General features: G+C 35.4%; 2 protein-coding genes across 3 annotated transcripts; both read left to right on the forward strand.

Annotated features, from left to right (window-relative positions):
* The first annotated feature begins 414 nt into the window (after positions 1–414).
* On the forward strand, positions 415–6,373 carry LOC108993139 (disease resistance protein RUN1-like). 2 transcript variants are annotated; one of them, XM_018967917.2, is made up of 6 exons: positions 415–924; positions 1,242–2,343; positions 2,828–3,103; positions 3,187–3,927; positions 4,013–4,868; positions 5,864–6,373. In XM_018967917.2, exons 1-5 carry the CDS (start codon positions 428–430, stop codon positions 4,859–4,861), a joined length of 3,465 nt encoding a protein of 1,154 aa, XP_018823462.1. In that variant the 5' UTR covers positions 415–427; the 3' UTR covers positions 4,862–4,868; positions 5,864–6,373. The 2 variants fall into 2 exon arrangements, with proteins under 2 accessions (XP_018823462.1, XP_018823461.1); XM_018967916.2 differs by lacking the exon at positions 5,864–6,373 and adding an exon at positions 5,025–5,857.
* Positions 6,374–13,121: 6,748 nt separating this feature from the next.
* On the forward strand, positions 13,122–16,912 carry LOC108993140 (disease resistance protein RPV1-like). Its single transcript, XM_035685736.1, has 4 exons — positions 13,122–13,631; positions 13,960–15,065; positions 15,942–16,679; positions 16,791–16,912. Exons 2-4 carry the CDS (start codon positions 14,073–14,075, stop codon positions 16,890–16,892), a joined length of 1,833 nt encoding a protein of 610 aa, XP_035541629.1. The 5' UTR covers positions 13,122–13,631; positions 13,960–14,072; the 3' UTR covers positions 16,893–16,912.
* The last annotated feature ends 4,677 nt before the right edge of the window (positions 16,913–21,589 follow it).

Below are 21,589 nucleotides of genomic sequence, written 5' to 3' on the forward strand. Positions count from 1 at the left end.
CATATACATGTAGCTAGCCAGAGGGGAGTTTCTGGGTCCGTTCATCAGTCTAATTCTTTCTCTAGTCTTCCCCTTCCTCCGGGGTAGAATTTTGGAGAAAGTTGAATATTTGACCGTACGTGTCATGAGCACTATATATCAGTATTTTATTCCGCTCTTTAAAACTGACTTTTGAATATGTATTTGACTCTACAAGGAGAAGGAAAGTTGAACATATATGCGTGTTGAATATGTGACCATGCCTAATTTATTATTTATTCCAATGAAAGGTACCGCAAGGAATTAATTGCCAAGAAACTCATAATCTTTGTCTGATATATATATCCATTTTCTAATGGAATTTGCAACTTCTGGATTCCCTATTTAAGGAGCTAGAGTCTTTCAGTAGTAATCCGTACGTCATAGATCATAAACAATAACTTCTCTTATGGCCCTTCAAGGTCATGCGTCTTCCTCTTCCTTTTATCCGTTTATTCATTGGTGGAAATATGATGTATTCTTGAGTTTTAGAGGCAAAGATACTCGTCAAGGTTTCACAACCCATCTTCATGAAGCTCTGGACCGGAAGAAAATAAATACTTACATTGATGACAAGCTTCCAAGAGGGGATGAAATCTCACAAGAACTTCTCAAAGCTATTGAAAGCTCAAGGATTTCAATTGTCGTGCTCTCAAAAAACTATGCATCATCCACGTGGTGCTTGAATGAGTTGATAAAGATCCTTGAGTGTAAAAATGCAAAGCAGCAAAAAGTTCTACCAGTGTTTTACGATGTAAATCCAACAGAGGTACGACATCATGGAGAGAGTTTTGGAAAAGCATTGGTTAAACTTAAGAAAAGGCTCAAGGATGAGACGAAGGTGCAAAGGTGGAAAGCAGCCCTTACAGAATTGGCCAGTTTGTCTGGGTTCACTTTAGGAAATAGGTATTTTACTTCTACTCACTCTTATGCCTTCGTTTAAGAAAGAAAAATCTGACATAATACATCTTTATGATACTTGGGTATGCTTGTATGTATGTATGTATGCATGCACAAGTGTATATGTGTGTATTTCTAAATTTACGAACTCATTAATTCAGAAGCTCCCTCTTCTTAATGAGGCAAACCAAATTCGAGAATGGAACCAAAAAAGTAAATGAATTAATAGATCATTGCCATATGTTAGCTCATTTTCTTTTGTTTCTTTGTTGTGAAAACTCATGAGGGTTTGCTTTTTTTATTTTTATTTTTTGCATTGATAGGAATGAACCAGAAGTTATTCAAGAGATTGTTCGAGAGGTTTCAAGATTAGTAAAGCGTAAATATTTAAATGACATTGTCAAGCATCCAGTCGGAATGGAATCTAGAGTAAAAGACATCCATAATAAGCTTCTAAGTGTGGGAGTGAATGAGATACGCATGCTAGGAATCTATGGAATTGGAGGAGTTGGTAAGACAAATTTGGCTAAAGAAATCTACAACTCATTTATTGACCAATTTGAAGATTGTTGCTTTCTTGCAAACGTGAGAGAAATTTCAAAGCATGACTATGGTTTAATTCGATTGCAACAGACACTTCTTTGTGAGATCCTAGGAGACTCAAGTTTGAATGTTGCAAATATTGATGAGGGAATTGGTCTCATAAAAGAGATGCTTTGGGCTAAAAGGGTTCTTTTAGTTCTTGATGATTTGGATAAGTCGGTCAAAGTTGAAACCTTACTTGGAGGATGTGATTGGTTTGGTTTAGGAAGCATAATCATTATAACGACAAGAGATGAGCATTTATTAACTATTTATAATGTTCATTTACGATATAAGGTGAAGGAATTAGATCATGATGAAGCTCTTCGGTTATTTTGTTGGAATGCCTTCAAAAATGAAAAGCCTAACCATGATTTTGTAGAACTCACAAAAGATGTATTGCATTATGCTGGGGGCCTTCCATTGGCATTAACGGTGCTAGGCTCGGATCTATATGGTAGAGATATTCATTATTGGAGAAGTGCTTTAAAAAAGTACAAAACAATTCCTCATAATGATATTCATGAAAAGCTTAGATTAAGTTATGATGGCTTGGAAGAAAGCCAGAAGAGTATTTTCCTGGACATTGCATGTTTCTTTATAGGAGAGGAAGAAGAATATGTTACTAAAGTACTTGATGGTTGTGGTTTCTTTCCCAACTGTGATATCAAAGTACTAATGGATAAGTCTCTCATAACCATTGAGTATGGCAAATTAATCATGCATGACTTACTCAAAGATATGGGTAGAGAAATTGTTCGTCGAGAATCACCCAATGAACCCGAGAAACGCAGTAGGCTGTGGTTTCATGAAGATGTTCGTCGTGTATTAGAAGAAACTAAGGTATGTAAGAGTTGCATAAAAAAACATATATAAAAACACATTTCATCTTTTGATTGTAAAATAGGATTGGGAATACATATATGTGCACTGATTTATTTCTATAAGTTCATCTACCACGTATTTATCTCATAATAGTTATTTTGTTTACGAGTAGAATGCCTTAAACGAGGAGAAAAAAAAAAAAATCTTTTTGTTACAACGAGATAATTTTTTATTTTTTTTTACTATATGTCCTTTTTTTTTTTTCATATATTGAAGGATTAATTAATTGATAGGTAAATGTGAAAGCAAACATTGAGATTTTGTGTTTGATCACTAAGTTTGGGACATTCTAAAAATAAAAATCAAACATTAAGATTTTTGTTTAAGAAATGGAAAATACATGAACAATGTATATAAACAAAATTATGATTCTAGCAAGTGGTAAAATATGAAGAATTTGATGCTCTGATTTTGTTGCACAATTTATGCATTGTCTTACTAGGGAACAAACAAGATCCAAGGAATATTGATAGAATTGCCAGAACAAGACTCGATAGATTTGATTCCTGGAGCTTTCACAGAGATGACGAGTCTAAAGATATTTATAAATCGTAATGCACGTTTTTCAAGAGGGCCTAATTATCTCTCAAACGAGTTAAGAGTACTTGATTGTCGTGGCTATCCAAATCATTGTTTCCCGCTAAACTTTAATGGAAAGAAACTCGTCATTTTAAGAATGGATGAAAGCTTGATCAAAGAATTGGGAGATGGATTGAAGGTACATTCACTTTTTTTCTTTTATATGCTGTAAACTTTCTAGAAGCTAACATATTTTTCCTTGTTTTGTTTTATTTTTTACAGAATTTTCGGAATTTGCAAACTATGAAATTCTCTAAATGTGAATTTCTAACAAAAATTCCTGATGTCTCGGGGCTCGAGACTTTAGAGAGATTGGAAATTAAGTATTGCAATAACTTAGTTGAGTTACATAAATCTATTGGCTTCCTTGATAAACTCGTCGAATTGGAAATTGAAAATTGCGAGAGCCTTACCAGTTTCCCAAGATCCCTCAAGTTGAGATCTCTAAAAGAGCTTATTCTTCGTTATTGCGGAAGGCTGCAGAAGTTTCCTGAAATTGATCAGAGGGAAATGAAATGTTTAACATGGGTTCAACTAGAACACATGACTGCTATCAAAGAATTGCCTTCATCTATTTGGGATCTCACTGGACTTAGACAATTAAAAATAAGCAGTTGCTACGAAGTAAGGCATCTCCCTATTAGGAGCCAACTTCTAACTGCAGCCTGCTATTCCGCATTGGGATATTTAGATATATCGGGAAGCAATATCGTTATCCTTCCTGAGTGGATCAAAGGATTTGTTCGATTATCGGTACTTGGGTTGCATAATTGTGTGCAGCTTAAAGAAATCTTAGAACTTCCTCCAAATATAGAAGAGGTATGCGCTAGTGGATGCATCTCGTTGGAGAGTTTTGTTGAAGTATCAAATAAGTTTGAATTCAATACAAGCAGCTGTCATAAGCTACGTTCGATTGACTTGAATGGATGCCATAAAATGGTTGTAAATCCTCTAAGGTTTGAGGTATCTCTCTCTCTCTCTCTCTCTCTCTCTCATACTCATGTCTATCTTTGTCTGCTAATAATTATGATGCATGCTTGTTCGACAGGAAAATGTAGAGGACCAGGAAGAATGTCGACTTATATTTCCGGGAAATAAGATTCCAGATTGGGACTACCATTTCAAGCTGGAGATTCCAAATAATTATGTAAATGATTGGGTAAATGTTGATTTGGTGTATTCGGATGAGATTAAAGGAATCATTGCATGTGTTGTAGTTCAGTCCGATCCCTCCCAAAGGTCTTCTCGCATTGATATGCGTTGCGATATCTACTATAATGGTGTATTTCAGTATTCCACGTTTGGAAAATGTATTGATCTAATTGGTGGCTCAGATATTGTAGTCTTGCATTACCACAAACTAGATGGAGAGCATTTCAAACCAGTGGAGGGAATTCTGCAACTTAAGTGTTATAGCTCCAGCGGTAGAGACCTAGTTAGAAGTATAGGAATCCGTGTGGTATGCAAGCAGAAGGAGATCAATACATTGCAAGTTGCAAGTTCGAATCCCGGTCTTAACGTCCAGCAATCTACGAGACCGCGTGATAATGATGACGATGATTCAGAGAATGATAGGCACGATGAGAATATTCCAAATGAAGATTTGGAACTTGGGGTCCATTTGGTAGAGAAGCATGAAGAGAAGGCCGCAAGAGATCGTGAAGACGTTGGTGCCCATGATTTTGATGGATTCAGTGAAGAAATTGAAGGTTGGGTAGCAGTAACGGATGGTAAGAGGCGTCGTGATGAAGATGATTGTAACGGCCTGGAATTCAATTGGTATCCTCATCAAAAGAGGCAGTATTCTTCAACTATGGGTATCAGAATGACAAAATTAGAGAATGACGACGAGAATTCAAAGGAAAATTTGGATTTAGAGCTTAAGCTTGGGTTGTAATTAAAAGGTACAATCTTCAATTTTGTTTATTAAAATAATTTTATTTTAATAAAAAAATAATTTAAATAATAAATTTTATATAAAAATCTAAGAAAAACTTCGGTTTCGGCTTTATTATTTATATAAAAAAATTTCCTAACTTTTCTTATGTATATTGTGTCAGCGTCCCTTTCCTTCATGCAAGCTCATGCACTCTGGAGAAGCTACAAAACTGATGATTTTCTAGAACTGCCGTCTCTCTTTATAATTCAGGCTTTATGCCTCCTTTTGTGCCTAGCTCTTTTATTTTTATTTTTTATTTTGATTTTCACTTGATTTATGCTTTTGAAAAAATTTGTGTAATATAATAATTCATATTATTTTTGTTTTTCTGTTTCATCAATCAATATTTAGGTTATCACATTTCTTAAAAATATTTAATGACCGTTGATTCAAGTGATGTACAGTTAGTGTAAAATCAATCATGCATGCATGGGGCTATCAAAGGTTGGCGGCGACTGGCAGAATCGCCTATCTCATTTTTTCTTTTTTGTCATTTGTAGATACACTGATCTCAACTTATGTGGATTTTTTTTCTTTTTTTGATGTATTGATTTGATGAACCCGATCTAGTATCGATTGGGATTTGATTAGCCTCTACGATCTGTCTTTTAATTAAGTTTTTGAGGAGTACTTCGTTTAATATGCATATATTTTAGGGTAGTTTGCTCATAGAAATGGGTAAAGATAAAAAATTGATTTATTAAGTATTATGGTCTATGTCATGTATATTATATGAGAATCCTTCCCTTAGATATGAGCTTGCATTTGGCGTGATTAGTGAGTGAAGGTGTTTCTTGGATCCAAAAATGAAAAAAACAATTATTAAATTTAAATTGAAATTTGTGTTTCCTTTTAGTTTTAGTGGAGATTTCCCATTTTTTCCCCCATATCTCCTATTTTCCAATCCATATTTGAATTCCTGGTTCTTATATTTTAACACTTTTCTAGATTCAATTACAGGGTATATACGAGTATAGGAGAATGTTAGAGCAGCAACTAATATTTACTTGTGGAGGATTAATCCTCTGGACATGTAAAGAGCTTGGAAATGCATGCGCTCAAGGGATGACCAATTGACACATTGATCTGGTCCTGTCTTTTGGAAGAGCGGTCTGGTGCAGCATCATACAACTATGATGCCGCTGGTTCTGCTTACGCGCTCAAATGGACCTTCCATAACGAGCTTGGCCTTCTATTTGTTGCTGTATATCAGCAGATCCTCCATATGTTGTATATGGACGATCTGCTTGCAATGGTGAAGCGAGAGTTTTTGGAAATTTATGATCCGAAACGGACAGCCTATAGTGATTTTGATGAAACTTTTAGGCAACTGAAAAAGGAAGCTGAAGCTCATGCTAGCTGAAGATTTGAAGAGATTAAAGCAGGCGGTGGGCAAGCCTCTAAATAATAGTAAGAAGCAAGGGCAGATGCAAAATGCTAGATTTGAAGGAGTAAGTAACAATTTCCTACATTGATGGGATATATTGTAAGAATTAGGAACAAAAGAAGTAAAGAGCAAAAGAAGAAGAAGAAACACACGGAATGAGGGAAGAGCAGTGCTCTGTTATCGTATACTGTCATGCCATTTACAAGGTGCTGCATGCAGCTTTATACTAAAAGAGGAAAGAAAATCCTAACAAACTACCAGAATAAAGTAATTACAGTGGATTTGTACAGCAACGTAACAACTTTGGAATTTACATAAAAGTACATGAAATATCAATTAAAGGAAGGTCCATGTGGTAAATAAACTAAAGAATTGTAACGTGTGTTCTGAACATTTGATGAAGTGGGAGCTTGCACATCAGAACCATTGATTTGTTTATGAGCAGCATCCATCACATGATCTGTATTTTGAGGAATCTGTTGTGTATGCTGCTCTAATACCCTCCCACAAGATGGAGAATAGATGTTTACTATTCCCATCTTGGAAAGGTGTGAAAACAACATATGAGAAGGTAGAGATTTGGTGAAAATGTCAGCAAGTTGAGAGGTGGTGGAAAGATAGGCAGTTTTGATGCTGCCTTCTAAGATTTTATCTCGGATTAGGTGGCAATCCACCTCTATATGTTTGGTCCTCTCATGGAAGACTGGGTTGGCTGCAATATATAATGCAGCTTGATTGTCACAGAATAATTGTGCAGCTTGAGAGTGAGAGATAGAGAGGTCTGTAAGCAATTGTCTTAACCAAGTTAACTCAGAGGTGATGGAAGCCATGGCTCGATATTCAGCCTCTGCAGATGACCTGGAAACCACAGTTTGCTTCTTGGATTTCCAAGAGATGAGAGACTGTCCAAGAAAAATGCAATAACCAGTAATGGATTTTTGAGTGTCAGGGCATGTTGCCCAATCTGAATCACAATAGCCTTGTAATTGAATTTCTGAAGTAGATGATAAGAGGATCCCTTGGCCAGGTGAGTTCTTAAGATATCTTAAAACCTTATAAGCAGCAGCAAGATGAGTTGTTGAAGGGTGGTCCATGAACTGGCTGAGTACTTGTGTAGGATAGCTTATGTCAGGTCTTGTGATTGTAAGGTATAGGAGTCGACCAATAAGTTGTCTATAAGGGGTGGGATCAGGTAATGGGGTGCCACTTGATTTACTTATCTTGTGGTTCTGGTCCATTGGGATTCGAAGTGGTTTAGCAGCAAGCATGCCTGAATCTGCAAGAATATCAAGAGTATATTTCCTCTGACACAAATGAATACCAGTAGGATTCCTAGCAACTTCAATGCCTAAGAAATATCTCAATGTACCCAAGTCCTTAATTCTGAAATGGTTGTTCAAAAAATCTTTAAGAATGGAAATGGATTCAACTTGGTTGCTGGCAACTACTATGTCGTCTACATAGACAAGTAGTGCTGTAAAAGAAGTTGCAGTATGATGGGTAAAGAGGCTATAGTCTGATTTGGACTGAGTGAATCCAAATTGGATGAGGGAAGAAGAGAATTTGTCATACCACTGTCTCGAGGCCTGTTTGAGGCCATAAATACTTCGGAGAAGCTTGCAAACTTGATGAGGAGAACCTTTAGTGTATCCGGGTGGTTTTCTCATGTAAATTTCTTCTTTGAGCTCTCCATTAAGGAAAGCATTGTTGACATCAAATTGGTGAAGATGCCAACCTTTAATGGAGGCTAGAGCTAGAATGGTTCTGATTGTCACAATTTTCACCACAGGAGAAAATGTTTCATGGTAGTCCACTCCTGGTTGTTGAGTAAATCCTTTGGCAACCAGCCTTGCTTTCTTCCTTTCAATTGTGCCATTGGAATGGTATTTGGTTTTAAAGACAAATTTACAATCGATGGGAACTTTTCCATGTGGTAGATCAGTGAGTGTCCAAGTGTGGTTAAGCTCTAAAGCTTCAAGTTCAGCCTCAATTGCGTGACACCAATCAGGGTCCTTAACAGCTTGTTTAAAAGTATGAGGATCAGTGTGTGATTATATGGTGGCAGAAAAAGAAGAAAGAGCAGGAGATAAATTGTTATAAGAAAGGAAGGAAGATAAAGAATGATGAATACCTGAAGAAGTAGCCATGTTCCCTGATTGAGAAGGTGAGATAGAAGAGGCCAGCTGACAATGAAAATCATGAAGATATTTAGGAGCAGTTCTGGTTCGAGATGATTTTCTAAGGATAGGTGGAGGAGAAGAGGGTAATGAGTCAGGTGGAGGGGAAGAAGATAATGAGTCATGTGGAGTAGATGGAGGTGAACAAGGTAGTGAGTCAGGTGGAGGAGAAGAAGGTAATGAGTCATGTAGAGTAGATGGAGGTGAAGGAGGTTGTGAGTTAGGTGGGGGTGGTGGAGAAGAAGATGAAGTTTCTGAAGGGATAACAGAATTGTTATTTGGAAGAGGAGCAAGACGGAAGGATGTTTGAAGAAGGGGCTGTATGGGTGGAGAAGGTAAGTTAGATTGGTGAAATGGAAACACATATTCGTGAAAGGTGACATCTCTGGATATGAAGACTGTTTTAGATTGAAGGTCAAGAAGTTTATATCCTTTCACTCCAAATGGGTAGCCAAGAAGAACACAAGCTCTTCCTCTAGGTTCAAATTTGGTCCTATGATGAGATAAAGTAGAAGCAAAACAGAGACAGCCAATGATTCTCATGTGAGAATATGTAGGAGGGGAATGAAAAAGAAGTTCATATGGTGTTTTGTTAGAAAGCAACTGGCTAGGAACACGATTGATAATATAAGCAGCAGTTAGAATGCATTCATTCCAATAAGAATTAGGAAGGTTTGCTTGAATTTTGAGTGATCTGCCTATGTTCAAAAGGTGTTGATGTTTTCTTTCAGCAACCCCATTTTGTTGAGGGGTTGCTACACATATTTTGTGATGAATAATACCTTTCTTGTTGAAGAATTCTGTCATGTTGAACTCAAGTCCATTGTCACTTCTTAGAATTTTTATTTTTGCATGGAACTGTGTTTCAACTAAATTGTAAAAGGCTTCAATACATGATCTGGTGTGGGATTTGTGTTTAAGCAGATAGATCCAAGTACTCCTTGAAAAATCATCTATGATGGTGAGGTAGTATTTGGTTCCATCATAAGCTTCAACAGAATTGGGTCCCCAAATGTCACAGTGTATAAGATCAAAAGGGTTGCTGCTTTTATGTGTGCTAACAGGAAATGGCAGTCTGTGGTGTTTTGCAAGAGGACAAACTTGACATGGGTTGATAACAGAAATTGTAGAAACATGCTTTTTAATAGATGGATCTGCTATTACATGTAATTTAGAAATGGGAGTATGGCCCATTCTACAATGTCAAATATCTGAAACCTGATTGAATTTGTGAGAAACAGCAGAAACAGAGATTGTCTTTTGTAAGGAAATTGAAAAATAATCAAAAAGAGCTGATGGAGAAACTGGTTCTGTGAGCAGGTGGTATAAGCCATTCTTCATCTCACCCATGCCAATCGTGGTCCATGTCAAAAGGTCCTGAAGAAAACAATTTTGTGAAAAGAATACAAAACAGCAAGAAAGGGAAGATGTTAGCTGTTTAGCTGATATCAAATTGAAGTTAAAAGAAGGGACACAAAGAACATCGTGCAAAATTAATCTAGAAGTAATGTGAACTGTGCCTATATGAGTTACTGGTGCAGATTGTCCATTGGGAAGTTTAACAACAAAAGAAACCTTAGAGGTTATAGAAGAGAAAAGTGAGGTGTTACAGATCATATGATCTGTAGCACCTGTGTCAATTATCCAAGAGAAGTGTGTGTGTGTTATCTAATGGAATGAAAGAAGTAAGAGAAAAATGATTACCATTCATGGTAGATGAAGAAAGACAATCTGTTTGGACAGTATTAATTGAGTGATTAGCAATTGAGGCCTCCTTTGATTGCAATAAAGAAATGAGTTGGTGGTATTGATCTTTGGTAAAAGTGGGAGGATCATGAGATTGTTTTTCTGTATCCAGGATGGTCAGATGAGCTGCATGAGTTGGATCTGGAGTGATCTTGCCATGAAATTTATGTCCAGCGGGGTAACCATGCAGCTTATAGCACTTGTCTGCTATGTGCCCAGTCATGTGGCAATGAGTGCAGATGGGGGGCTTGGCATTGCCTGCTTTGAAGCAAAGTTCTAGGGTATGGCCTTGAATTTTGCAATGAGTGCAAAAGGGTCTTTCACGTTTAATCTGCTGAGATGACTTGGAAAAAGGTTTGTAATATGGCTGTTTGACAGCAAAGGCCATGGAATCTGGTGAAGGAAGAATGTTAAGCATATTATGCTGCATTTCTTGCTGTTGTATCATGGAGAAGATTTTGTTTATGGAAGGTAATGGGTCAAGCAGCATGATCTGATCACGAGTGGTATTGTGTGAGTCATTGAGACCCATAAGAAATTGGATAACACAATCCCTTTCATATCGATTAAAAATGATAGTGAGTTTGCCATAGGTACAATTAGGCAAAGGGTCACATAAGAGAAGTTCATCCCAAATTGTTTTAAGCTTACCAAAATAAATGCTAACTGAATCAGAATCTTGTTGTAAGCTTGTGAGAGCTTTCTTGAGCTGAAAAATTCGATGCCCATTTTGTTGGGTGAATCTTTCTTTGAGCTCACACCAAATCTATTTTGCATCATCAACTAAGGCAATGCTGGACTTGAGGCTTAAATTGATGGAATTATGAATCCAGGAGACAACAAGATCATTGCATCTCTCCCAAGCAGTATAAAGAGGGTCTGTAGGATCTTTAGGTTTGGTTAAACTTCCATTGATGAAGCCTATTTTGTTTTTGGTACGAAGAGCTCGACACATAGCTCTTGACCAGGTAATGTAATTCTCATTGTTGAGAAGGTCAGGGACCAAAGGGAGAGAAGGATTGTCTCCATGGTCAAGGCGATAGGGATTGGTGATGTTATTGAAATCCAGAAAAGGAGATTTGGGAGATTCAGTAGTCATTGCAGAATATGTTTACGCAATGGCTCTTGATACCATGTAAGAATTAGGAACAAAAGAAGTAAAGAGCAAAAGAAGAAGAAGAAACACACGGAATGAGGGAAGAGCAGTGCTCTGTTATCGTATACTGTCATGCCATTTACAAGGTGCTGCATGCAGCTTTATACTAAAAGAGGAAAGAAAATCCTAACAAACTACCAGAATAAAGTAATTACAGTGGATTTGTACAGCAACGTAACAACTTTGGAAGTTACATAAAAGTACATGAAATATCAATTAAAGGAAGGTCCATGTGGTAAATAAACTAAAGAATTGTAACGTGTGTTCTGAACATTTGATGAAGTGGGAGCTTGCACATCAGAACCATTGATTTGTTTATGAGCAGCATCCATCACATGATCTGTATTTTGAGGAATCTACTGTGTATGTTGCTCTAATATATATCGCCGTAATATTGCAAGGAAGTTGCCTTGCAAGAAACTTCACTCCTCATCTTTCTTCAACAAGCGCGTATGATCCATATCCTAATGCAACTGGGCAAGCAATAATTTCTTATGCAATTACTTAGATCATGGTCATGGGTAACATATATATATCTATCCACTCGTTTTATGACTTGTCCTCGTGCGAACGGGATTTCTTATCTATTATTTTTCTATTTGTTTTTTTTTTCTAATATTCTTATTTACGTTATCACGTCAAGAAAATGTGTCTAACAATTTGACAAATATCTCAGATTATGACGTGCCACAAACCTCATTGGATGACCAGTCGCCTGATCTCTATCAAAGGAAGGTCCCAATTCACCGAGTCTAGAGGCAGTAATATTTATTACTGGTTGGGTTACACAAAATAAAACCATATGATATCATTTTATTTTATATAATTATTACAGTATTTTTAAATTTTACAGAAAATAGAATAAACGATTTACTTTTTTTTTTTAAATCTCAAACAAAAATAATATTAAAAAATAATATTCTAATAATATTTTATTCAACTTTCAATTTTTATCTCATCTCATCTCATCTATATAACCAAGCTTAAAATTTTCATCTTAATATATTTTATATATTAAAACAATTTTATTTAATAAAAAATTAGATATTTAAAAAAACTAATCTAAATAATAAGTTTTATATAAAAATCTAATTTTATGGTCAGTTTTTGTTCTACTTGGGTACGTGTTAGAATCAAGCAAACAAAATTGATTACTAATCTCATGATCTACTACAAACAAATTGATATAAAGCTCTGATTATTTAGGCACAAGATAGACATTATTTAACATATATATTAATTGTATGCTTAGTCAATTATAAATTAACACTAAGCAATAATGGTTAATTATTAAAACAGTACTCAAATATCAACAAGATCCATCTAATTTATAATAAGCATATACATGTAGCTAGCCAGAGGGGAGTTTCTGGGTCCGTTCATCAGTCTAATTCTTTCTCTAGTCTTCCCCTTCCTCCGGGGTAGAATTTTGGAGAAAGTTGAATATTTGACCGTACGTGTCATGAGCACTATATATCAGTATTTTATTCCGCTCTTTAAAACTGACTTTTGAATATGTATTTGACTCTACAAGGAGAAGGAAAGTTGAACATATATGCGTGTTGAATATGTGACCATGCCTAATTTATTATTTATTCCAATGAAAGGTACCGCAAGGAATTAATTGCCAAGAAACTCATAATCTTTGTCTGATATATATATCCATTTTCTAATGGAATTTGCAACTTCTGGATTCCCTATTTAAGGAGCTAGAGTCTTTCAGTAGTAATCCGTACGTCATAGATCATAAACAATAACTTCTCTTATGGCCCTTCAAGGTCATGCGTCTTCCTCTTCCTTTTATCCGTTTATTCATTGGTGGAAATATGATGTATTCTTGAGTTTTAGAGGCAAAGATACTCGTCAAGGTTTCACAACCCATCTTCATGAAGCTCTGGACCGGAAGAAAATAAATACTTACATTGATGACAAGCTTCCAAGAGGGGATGAAATCTCACAAGAACTTCTCAAAGCTATTGAAAGCTCAAGGATTTCAATTGTCGTGCTCTCAAAAAACTATGCATCATCCACATGGTGCTTGAATGAGTTGATAAAGATCATTGAGTGTAAAAACATAAAGCAACAAAAAATTCTACCAGTATTTTACGATGTAAATCCAACAGAGGTACGACATCATAGAGAGAGTTTTGGAAAAGCATTGGTTAAACTTAAGAAAAAGCTCAAGGATGAGACAAAGGTGCAAAGGTGGAAAGCAGCCCTTACAGAATTGGCCAGTTTGTCTGGGTTCACTTTAGGAAATAGGTATTTTACTTCTACTAATTCTTATGCCTTTATTTAAAAAAGAAAAATCTGATCATAATACATCTTTATGATACTTGGGTATGCTTGTATGTATGCATGCATGCATGCATGCATGCACAAGTGTATATATGTGTATTTCTAGATTTACGAACTCATTAATTCAAAAGCTCCTTGCTTCTTAACAAGGCAAACCAAATTCGAGAATGGAACCAAAAAAGTTAATGAATTTATAGATCATTGCCATATGTTAGCTATTTTCTTTTGTTTCTTTGTTGTGAAAACTCAAGAGGCTTTGCTTTATTTATTTATTTATTTTTTGCATTGATAGGAATGAACCAGAAATTATTCAAGAGATTGTTCGAGAGGTTTCAAGATTAGCAAAGCGTAAATATTTAAATGACATTGCCAAGCATCTAGTTAGAATGGAATCTAGAGTAAAAGATGTCCATAATAATTAAGTTTCTAAGTGTGGGAGTGAATGAGACACGCATGCTAGGAATCTATGGAATTGGTGGAGTTGGTAAGACAAATTTGGCTAAAGAAATCTACAACTCATTTATTGACCAATTTGAAAATTGTTGCTTTCTTGCAAACGTAAGAGAAATTTCAAAGCATGACTATGGTTTAATTCGATTGCAACAGACACTTCTTTGCGAGATCCTAGGAGACTCAAGTTTGAATGTTGCAAATATTGATGAGGGAATTGGTCTCATAAAAGAGATGCTTTGGGCTAAAAGGGTTCTTTTAGTTTTTGATGATTTGGATAAGTCGGTCAAACTTGAAACCTTACTTGGAGGATGTGATTGGTTTGGTTTAGGAAGCATAATAATTATAACGACAAGAGATGAACATTTATTAAATATTTATAATGTTCATTTACGATATAAGGTGAAGGAATTAGATCACGATGAAGCTCTTCGGCTATTTTGTTGGAATGCCTTCAAAAATGAAAAGCCTAACCATGATTTTGTAGAACTTACAAAAGATGTACTGCATTATGCTGGTGGCCTTCCATTGGCATTAACGGTGCTAGGCTCAGATCTATATGGTAGAGATATTCATTATTGGAGAAGTGCTTTAAAAAAGTACAAAACAATTCCTCATAATGATATTCATGAAAAGCTTAGAATAAGTTACGATGGCTTGGAAGAAAGCCAAAGGAGTATTTTTTTGGACATTGCATGTTTCTTTACAGGAGAGGAAGAAGAATATGTTACTAAAGTACTTGATGGTTGTGGTTTCTTTCCTAACTGTGATATCAAAGTACTAGTGGATAAGTCTCTCATAACCATTGAGCATGGCAAATTAATCATGCATGACTTGCTCAAAGATATGGGTAGAGAAATTGTTCGTCGAGAATCACCCAATGAACCCGAGAAACGCAGTAGGTTGTGGTTTCATGAAGATGTTCGTCGTGTATTAGAAGAAACTAAGGTACGTAAGAGTTGCATAAAAACAACATATTTCATCTTTTGATTGTAAAATTGGATTGAGAATACATATATGTGCACCCATTTATTTCTATAAGTTCATCTACCATGTATTTTTCTCATAATAGTTATTTTGTTTATGAGTAGAATGCCTTAAACGAGGAGAAAAAAAAAAATCTTTTGGTTACAACGAGATAATTTCTTTTTTTACTATATATCCTTTTTTTTTTCATATATTGAAGGATTAATTAATTGATAGGTAAATGTGAAAGCAAACATTGAGATTTTGTGTTTGATCACTAAGTTTGGGACATTCTAAAAATAAAAATCAAACATTAAGATTTTTGTTTAACAAAAGGAAAATACATGAACAATGTATATAAACAAAATTATGATTCTAGCAAGTGGTAAAATATGAAGAATTTGATGCTATGAAACAAAATTATGATTCTAGAAAGTGGTAAAATATGAAGAATTTGATGCTCTGATTTTGTTGGCACAATTTATGCGTTGTTTTACTAGGGAACAAACAAGATCCAAGGAATATTGATAGAATTGCCAGAACAAGACTCGATAGATTTGAGTCCTGGAGCTTTTTCGGAGATGAAGAGTCTAAGGATATTTATAAATCGTAATGCATGTTTTTCAAGAGGGCCTAATTATCTCTCAAATGAGTTAAGAGTACTTGATTGGTGTGGCTATCCAAATCATTCTTTCCCACAAAACTTTAATGGAAAGAAACTCGTCATTTTAAGAATGAATGAAAGCTTGATCAAAGAATTGGGAGATGGATTGAAGGTACGTTTATTTTTTTCTTTTATATGATGTAAACTTTCTACAAGCTAACATATTTTTCCTTGTTTTGTTTTCTTTTTTACAGAATTTCCGGATTTTGAAAACTATGAAATTCTCTAAATGTGAATTCCTAACAAAGATTCCTGATGTTTCGGGACTCCAAACTTTAGAGAGATTGGAAATTAAGTATTGCAATAACTTAGTTGAGTTACATGAATCTATTGGCTTCCTTGATAAACTCGTCGAATTGGAAATTGAAAATTGCGAGAGCCTTACTAGTTTTTCAAGATCCCTCAAGTTGAGATCTCTAAAAGAGCTTATTCTTCGTTATTGTGAAAGGCTGCAGAAGTTTCCTGAAATTGATCAGAGGGAAATGAAATGTTTAACATGGGTTCAACTAGAACACATGACTGCTATCAAAGAATTGCCTTCATCTATTTGGGATCTCACTGGACTTAGACAATTAAAAATAAGCAAATGCTACGAAGTAAGGCATCTCCCTATTGGGAGCCAACTGCTAACTGCCTGCTATTCCGCATTGGGATATTTAGATATATCGGGAAGCAATGTCGTTATCCTTCCTGAGTGGATCAAAGGATTTGTTCGATTATCGGTACTTGGGTTGCATAATTGTGTGCAGCTTAAAGAAATCTTAGAACTTCCTCCAAATATAGAAGATGTAGGCGCAAGTGGATGCATCTCATTGGAGAGTTTTGTTGAAGTATCAAATATGTTTGAATTCAATACAAGCAGCTGTCGTAAGCTACGTTCGATTGACTTGAATGGATGCCATAAAATGGTTGTAAATCCTCTTCGGTTTGAGGTATCTCTCTCTCTCTCTCTCTCTCTCTCTCTCTCTCTCTCTCTCTCATACTCATGTGTACCTTTGTCTGCTAATAATTATGATGCATGCTTGTTCGACCGGAAAATCTAGAGGACCAGGAAGAATGTCTTATATTTCCGGGAAATAAGATTCCAGATTGGGACTACCATTACAAGCTGGAGATTCCAAATAATTATGTATGTGATTGGGTAAATATTGATTTGCTGTTTTCGGATGAGATTAAAGGAATCATTGCATGTGTTGTTGTACAGTCCGATCCCTCCCAAAGGTCTTCCCGCATTGATATGCGTTGCGATGTCTTCTATAATGGTGTATTTCAGTATTCCACGTTTGGAAAATGTTTTGATCTAATTGGTGGCTCAGATATTGTAGTCTTGCATTACCACAAACTAGATGGAGAGCATTTCAAACCAGTGGAGGGAATTCTGCAACTTAAGTGTTATAGCTCCAGCGGTAGAGAGTTAGTAAGAAGTATAGGAATCCGTGTGGTACGGAAGCAGATCAAGGAGATCAATACATTGCAAGTTGCAAGTTGGAATCCCTGTCTTAACGTCCAGCAGTCTACGAGACCGCGTGATAATGATGACGATGATTCAGAGAATGATAGGCACGATGAGAATATTCCAAATGAAGATTTGGAACTTGGGGTCCATTTGGTAGAGAAGCATGAAGAGAAGGCCGCAAGAGATCGTGAAGATGTTGGTGCCCATGATTTTGACGCATCCAGTGAAGAAATTGAAGGTTGGGTAGATTTAATGGATGGTAAGAGGCGTCGTGATGAAGATGATTGTAACGGCCTGGAATTCAATCGGTATCCTCATACAAAGAGGCAGTATTCTTCAACCATGGGTATCAGACTAACAGAATTTGAGAATGATGATGAGAATTCAAAAGAAGATTTGGATTTAGAGCTTAAACTTGGGTTGTAATTAAAAGGTACAATCTTCAATTTTGTTTATTAAAATAATTTTATTTTAATAAAAAAATAATCTATATAATAAATTATATATAAAAATCTGAGAAAAACTTCGGTTTCAGCTTTATTATTCATAAAAAAAAAAAAAAAAAATCCAAACTTTTCTTATGTATTTTGTGTCAGCCCCCGTCCTTCAAGCTCATGGAGAAGCTACAAAACTGATGATTTTCTAGAACTTGCCGTCTCTCCTTGTAATTCAGGCTTTATGCCTCCTTTTGTGCCTCTTTTATTTTTATTTTTTATTTAGATTTTCACTTGATTTATGCATTTGAAAAAATTTGTGTAATATAATAATTCATATTATTTTTGTTTTTCCGTTTCATCAATCAATATTCAGATTATCAATATTTAATAACCGTTGATTCAAGTGATGTACAGTTAGTGTAAAATCAATCGTGGATCAAAGGTTGGTGGCGACTGGCGTGCACCAAGATTTGTATTCTACACCGAAACCTTAAAAACCGCAGCTATATATTGCGGAACATTCAGAAAAGGATAGAAGTAAGTATAGAGATACTATCCATCTACTACTCTTTTGTTATTATTTTTTATTTAATAATTAATGAAATGACTATCAATAAAATTGTATATCTTTAATTTTTTTTAATGATTAAAGATGTTAAAAAATACTTCAAAGAAAATAATTTTTTTAGCAATCTTTATTTTTTTAAGTTTCTTTCCAGTTCTTTTTTTTTTCCTTCGTTTGCAGGTTTTCTCAAAGATGAGAAGTAGGTTATATATATTTGCTCTCTCTTTTCCGATTTCTTCGAATTCCCTTTTTTCTTTTTCTTTTTTTATCATTTGTAGATAAACTGATCTCAATTTATGTGGATGTTGTTTTTTTTTTTTTTTTTGGTGTATCGATTTGATGAACCCGATCTAGTATCGATTGGGATTTGATTGGCCTCTGTGATCTCTCTTTTAATCAAGTTTTTGAGGACTTCGGTTAATATGCATATATTTTTGGGTAGTTTGATCATAGAAATGGGTAAAGTAGGGCTGCAATCCGATGCCATCCAACCGGGGTCTGGACCCGGTCTGACCCAACCCGGCATTGTTTGCGCGCCAAACCGGTCCGACCAGGCAAAGATCGAAAATTGATTTATTAAGTATTATGGTCTATGTCATGTATATTATATGAGAATCCTTCCCTTAGATATGAGCTTGCATTTGGCGTGATTAGTGAGTGAAGGTGTTTCCTGGATCCAAAAATGAAAAAAACAACTATAAAATTTAAATTGAAATTCGTGTTTTCTTTTAGTTTTAGTGGAGATTTGCCCTTTTTCCCCCCATATCTCCTATTTTCCAATCCATATTTGAATTCCTGGTTCTTATATTTTAACACTTTTCTAGATTCAATTACAGGGTATATACGAGTATAGGAGAATGTTAGAGCAGCTACTAATACTTACCCGTGGAGGATTAATCCTCTGGACATGTAAAGAGCTTGGAAATAAATGCGCTCAAGGAATGACCAATTGACACCTTGATCTGGTGCTGTCTTTTGGAAGAGCGGTCTGGTGCAGCATCATACAACTATGATGCCGCAGGTTCTGCTTACGCGCTCAAATGGACCTTCCATAACGAGCTTGGCCTTGTATTTGTTGCTGTATATCAGCGGATCCTCCATCTGTTGTATGTGGACGATCTGCTTGCAATGGTGAAGCATGAGTTTTTGGAGATGCATGATCCGAAACGGACAGCCTATAGTGATTTTGATGAAACTTTTAGGCAACTGAAAAAGGAAGCTGAAGCTCGTGCTAGCTGAAGATTTGAAGAGATTAAAGCAGGTGGTGGGCAAGCCTCTAAATAATAGTAAGAAGCAAGGGCTGATGCAAAATGTAGATTTGAAGAAGTAAGTAACAATTTCCTACATTGATGGGATATATCGCCGTAATATTGCAAGGAAGTTGCCTTGCAAGAAACTTCACTCCTCATCTTTCTTCAACAAGCGCGTATGATCCATATCCTAATGCAACTGGGCAAGCAATAATTTCTTATGCAATTACTTAGATCATGGTCATGGGTAACATATATATATATATATATATATATATGTATATATGTACTTGTATGCTAAATGCCTTGTAAATTTTATTTGAAATCAACTTTGGTTTATTGGCACATTAAGCATTATTACAGTAACTCTTTTACGTCTAAATTCTAATTACACTTTATAACGCCCTGGTCCCAGATGGGTCGGAAAATTACTTGTTGTCACTTAACATCATATTTCAACCATCCAATCATAGACTACAAATTCTCAATTACACATAGATCTCATTGTTTTAAACTAACTACCTCAAAATAATTAAAATAAGACAACACCAAACCTCAAAATAAACATCCACCTCTCATAATATCGAATCGACAAAGCAAAACAAAACTACTAAATAAACTCTCCAATAATTAAAGTACTCTCTTTGTACTTAATCTGCTATGTTCACACAGTCTTACTCATACTTTCTATTTTTGATACTCAGTCGAAACATTCAAAACATTTGAAAATATTGTGGAGATAAAGAGTGAGTTATCAATGACTCAATAAACAAAGAACATATAATAGTATGTAAATATGAGCTTTTTTAGATAGTTCGGTATGCAGAAATAAAATATTTCATTTTTAGAGTACATATCTCAAAAAATGCTATCAAAACATCAGAGCAATATTTCACAAACTATTCATATTTAAAGACCCTTTGGTATAATATGACTAAACATCTTCATCTTACCATATCATTTCATATCGTATCATATTATATCGTATCATATAATGTATTATGTTTAGCTCTCGAGGTAAGATTATGCAATCCTTGATGGACAAACTAGACAATATCATATTGTGAAACTATTTCTTACTCATTCTCAAAATTCCAAATGTGCACACATGAATATAAAGAAACACAAAAAAAATTACTTTATTTTTAAAGTGGGTGCACTCAGATCAGAGATGTTGGTACTAACTATGTAATATATTAGAATCATCATATTAGAACTAGAGTTAGAACATAATCAAAAAAGTCATGCTAAAAATTTTGAGTGGTTCTCAACCTGCCGTGGCTTGAGGGAAAGAAATCTTGTGGGAGAGAAAACCATGGAACTGCTGGTTTGCCGTGGGCTGTGGGAAGAAATTGAATAACTAAGTGGGTTTTCTATGGATCTTGGCAGGGTTGTGGCGTGTTGCCGTGTTTGTTGCAGGGTGATTGCTGGACGTGGAGACGTTCGTCCATGGGCCGGGGGTTGGTCGACCTGGGACATAGCCTTGGCGTGTAGATGTGGGATGTAGTTGTCGACTTGGTTCAAAGTGGCTAATTGTGGAAGGAAAAGCTGCTCTAGGGATTTGCGGTAGAGTTATTGAGGGAAAGAAAAAAATAAAAAAGCTTAAATTTTGACCCCAAAACGATGCGGTTTTTTTAAGTGGGCTAGGCTTTTCCATGGACATGGCTTGGCTTGGGCTGGGTGTTACACTCAATAAATATGAATATTGTGAACAATAGACCTGAGGCAACATACATACTTCAATCTCAAATGATGTGTTTGTGTTTTGGCAACGAGTTGCTTTTTTATTAGAAATAATATTGAGAGTAATTACTGTTTAGGAGCAGTCACTTTGTACCTTATATGACATTATTCTAATCATTTATTTAAAGGAAAAAAATTAATATATTATAATATAAACATTATGTGCATCACTACAATAAATATTATATAGTACTACTCTTTTTATTATGACAGATCTGCAACTTGTAAAAGGCAACACGCTTTTATTATAATATCATCGATGATCCTTGACTCTGCAATGGAGGTCAATAAAATAAGGAAAACCCTTTTAAATTGGAAAGTAGTAATAAAATAAGAAGGAAATAAATCTATTTGTTGTCTAAGGAAAATCTTCAGAAAGTCTGCACGTAAT

Source organism: Juglans regia, chromosome 15 (assembly GCF_001411555.2).
Source record: "Juglans regia cultivar Chandler chromosome 15, Walnut 2.0, whole genome shotgun sequence".
Taxonomy (NCBI): domain Eukaryota; kingdom Viridiplantae; phylum Streptophyta; class Magnoliopsida; order Fagales; family Juglandaceae; genus Juglans; species Juglans regia.

What these genes read in the sequence shown, in the direction of transcription:
- LOC108993139 (XM_018967917.2), top strand. Translation starts at nt 428, where the DNA reads ATGGCCCTTCAAGGTCATGCGTCTTCCTCTTCCTTTTATCCGTTTATT. An exon ending in GTGTATTAGAAGAAACTAAG is followed by an intron (nt 2,344 to 2,827) that starts GTATGTAAGAGT and finishes TTGTCTTACTAG; the next exon opens with GGAACAAACAAGATCCAAGG. An exon ending in TAAATCCTCTAAGGTTTGAG is followed by an intron (nt 3,928 to 4,012) that starts GTATCTCTCTCT and finishes CTTGTTCGACAG; the next exon opens with GAAAATGTAGAGGACCAGGA.
- LOC108993140 (XM_035685736.1), top strand. Translation starts at nt 14,073, where the DNA reads ATGTCCATAATAATTAAGTTTCTAAGTGTGGGAGTGAATGAGACACGC. An exon ending in GTGTATTAGAAGAAACTAAG is followed by an intron (nt 15,066 to 15,941) that starts GTACGTAAGAGT and finishes TCTTTTTTACAG; the next exon opens with AATTTCCGGATTTTGAAAAC. An exon ending in TAAATCCTCTTCGGTTTGAG is followed by an intron (nt 16,680 to 16,790) that starts GTATCTCTCTCT and finishes CGGAAAATCTAG; the next exon opens with AGGACCAGGAAGAATGTCTT.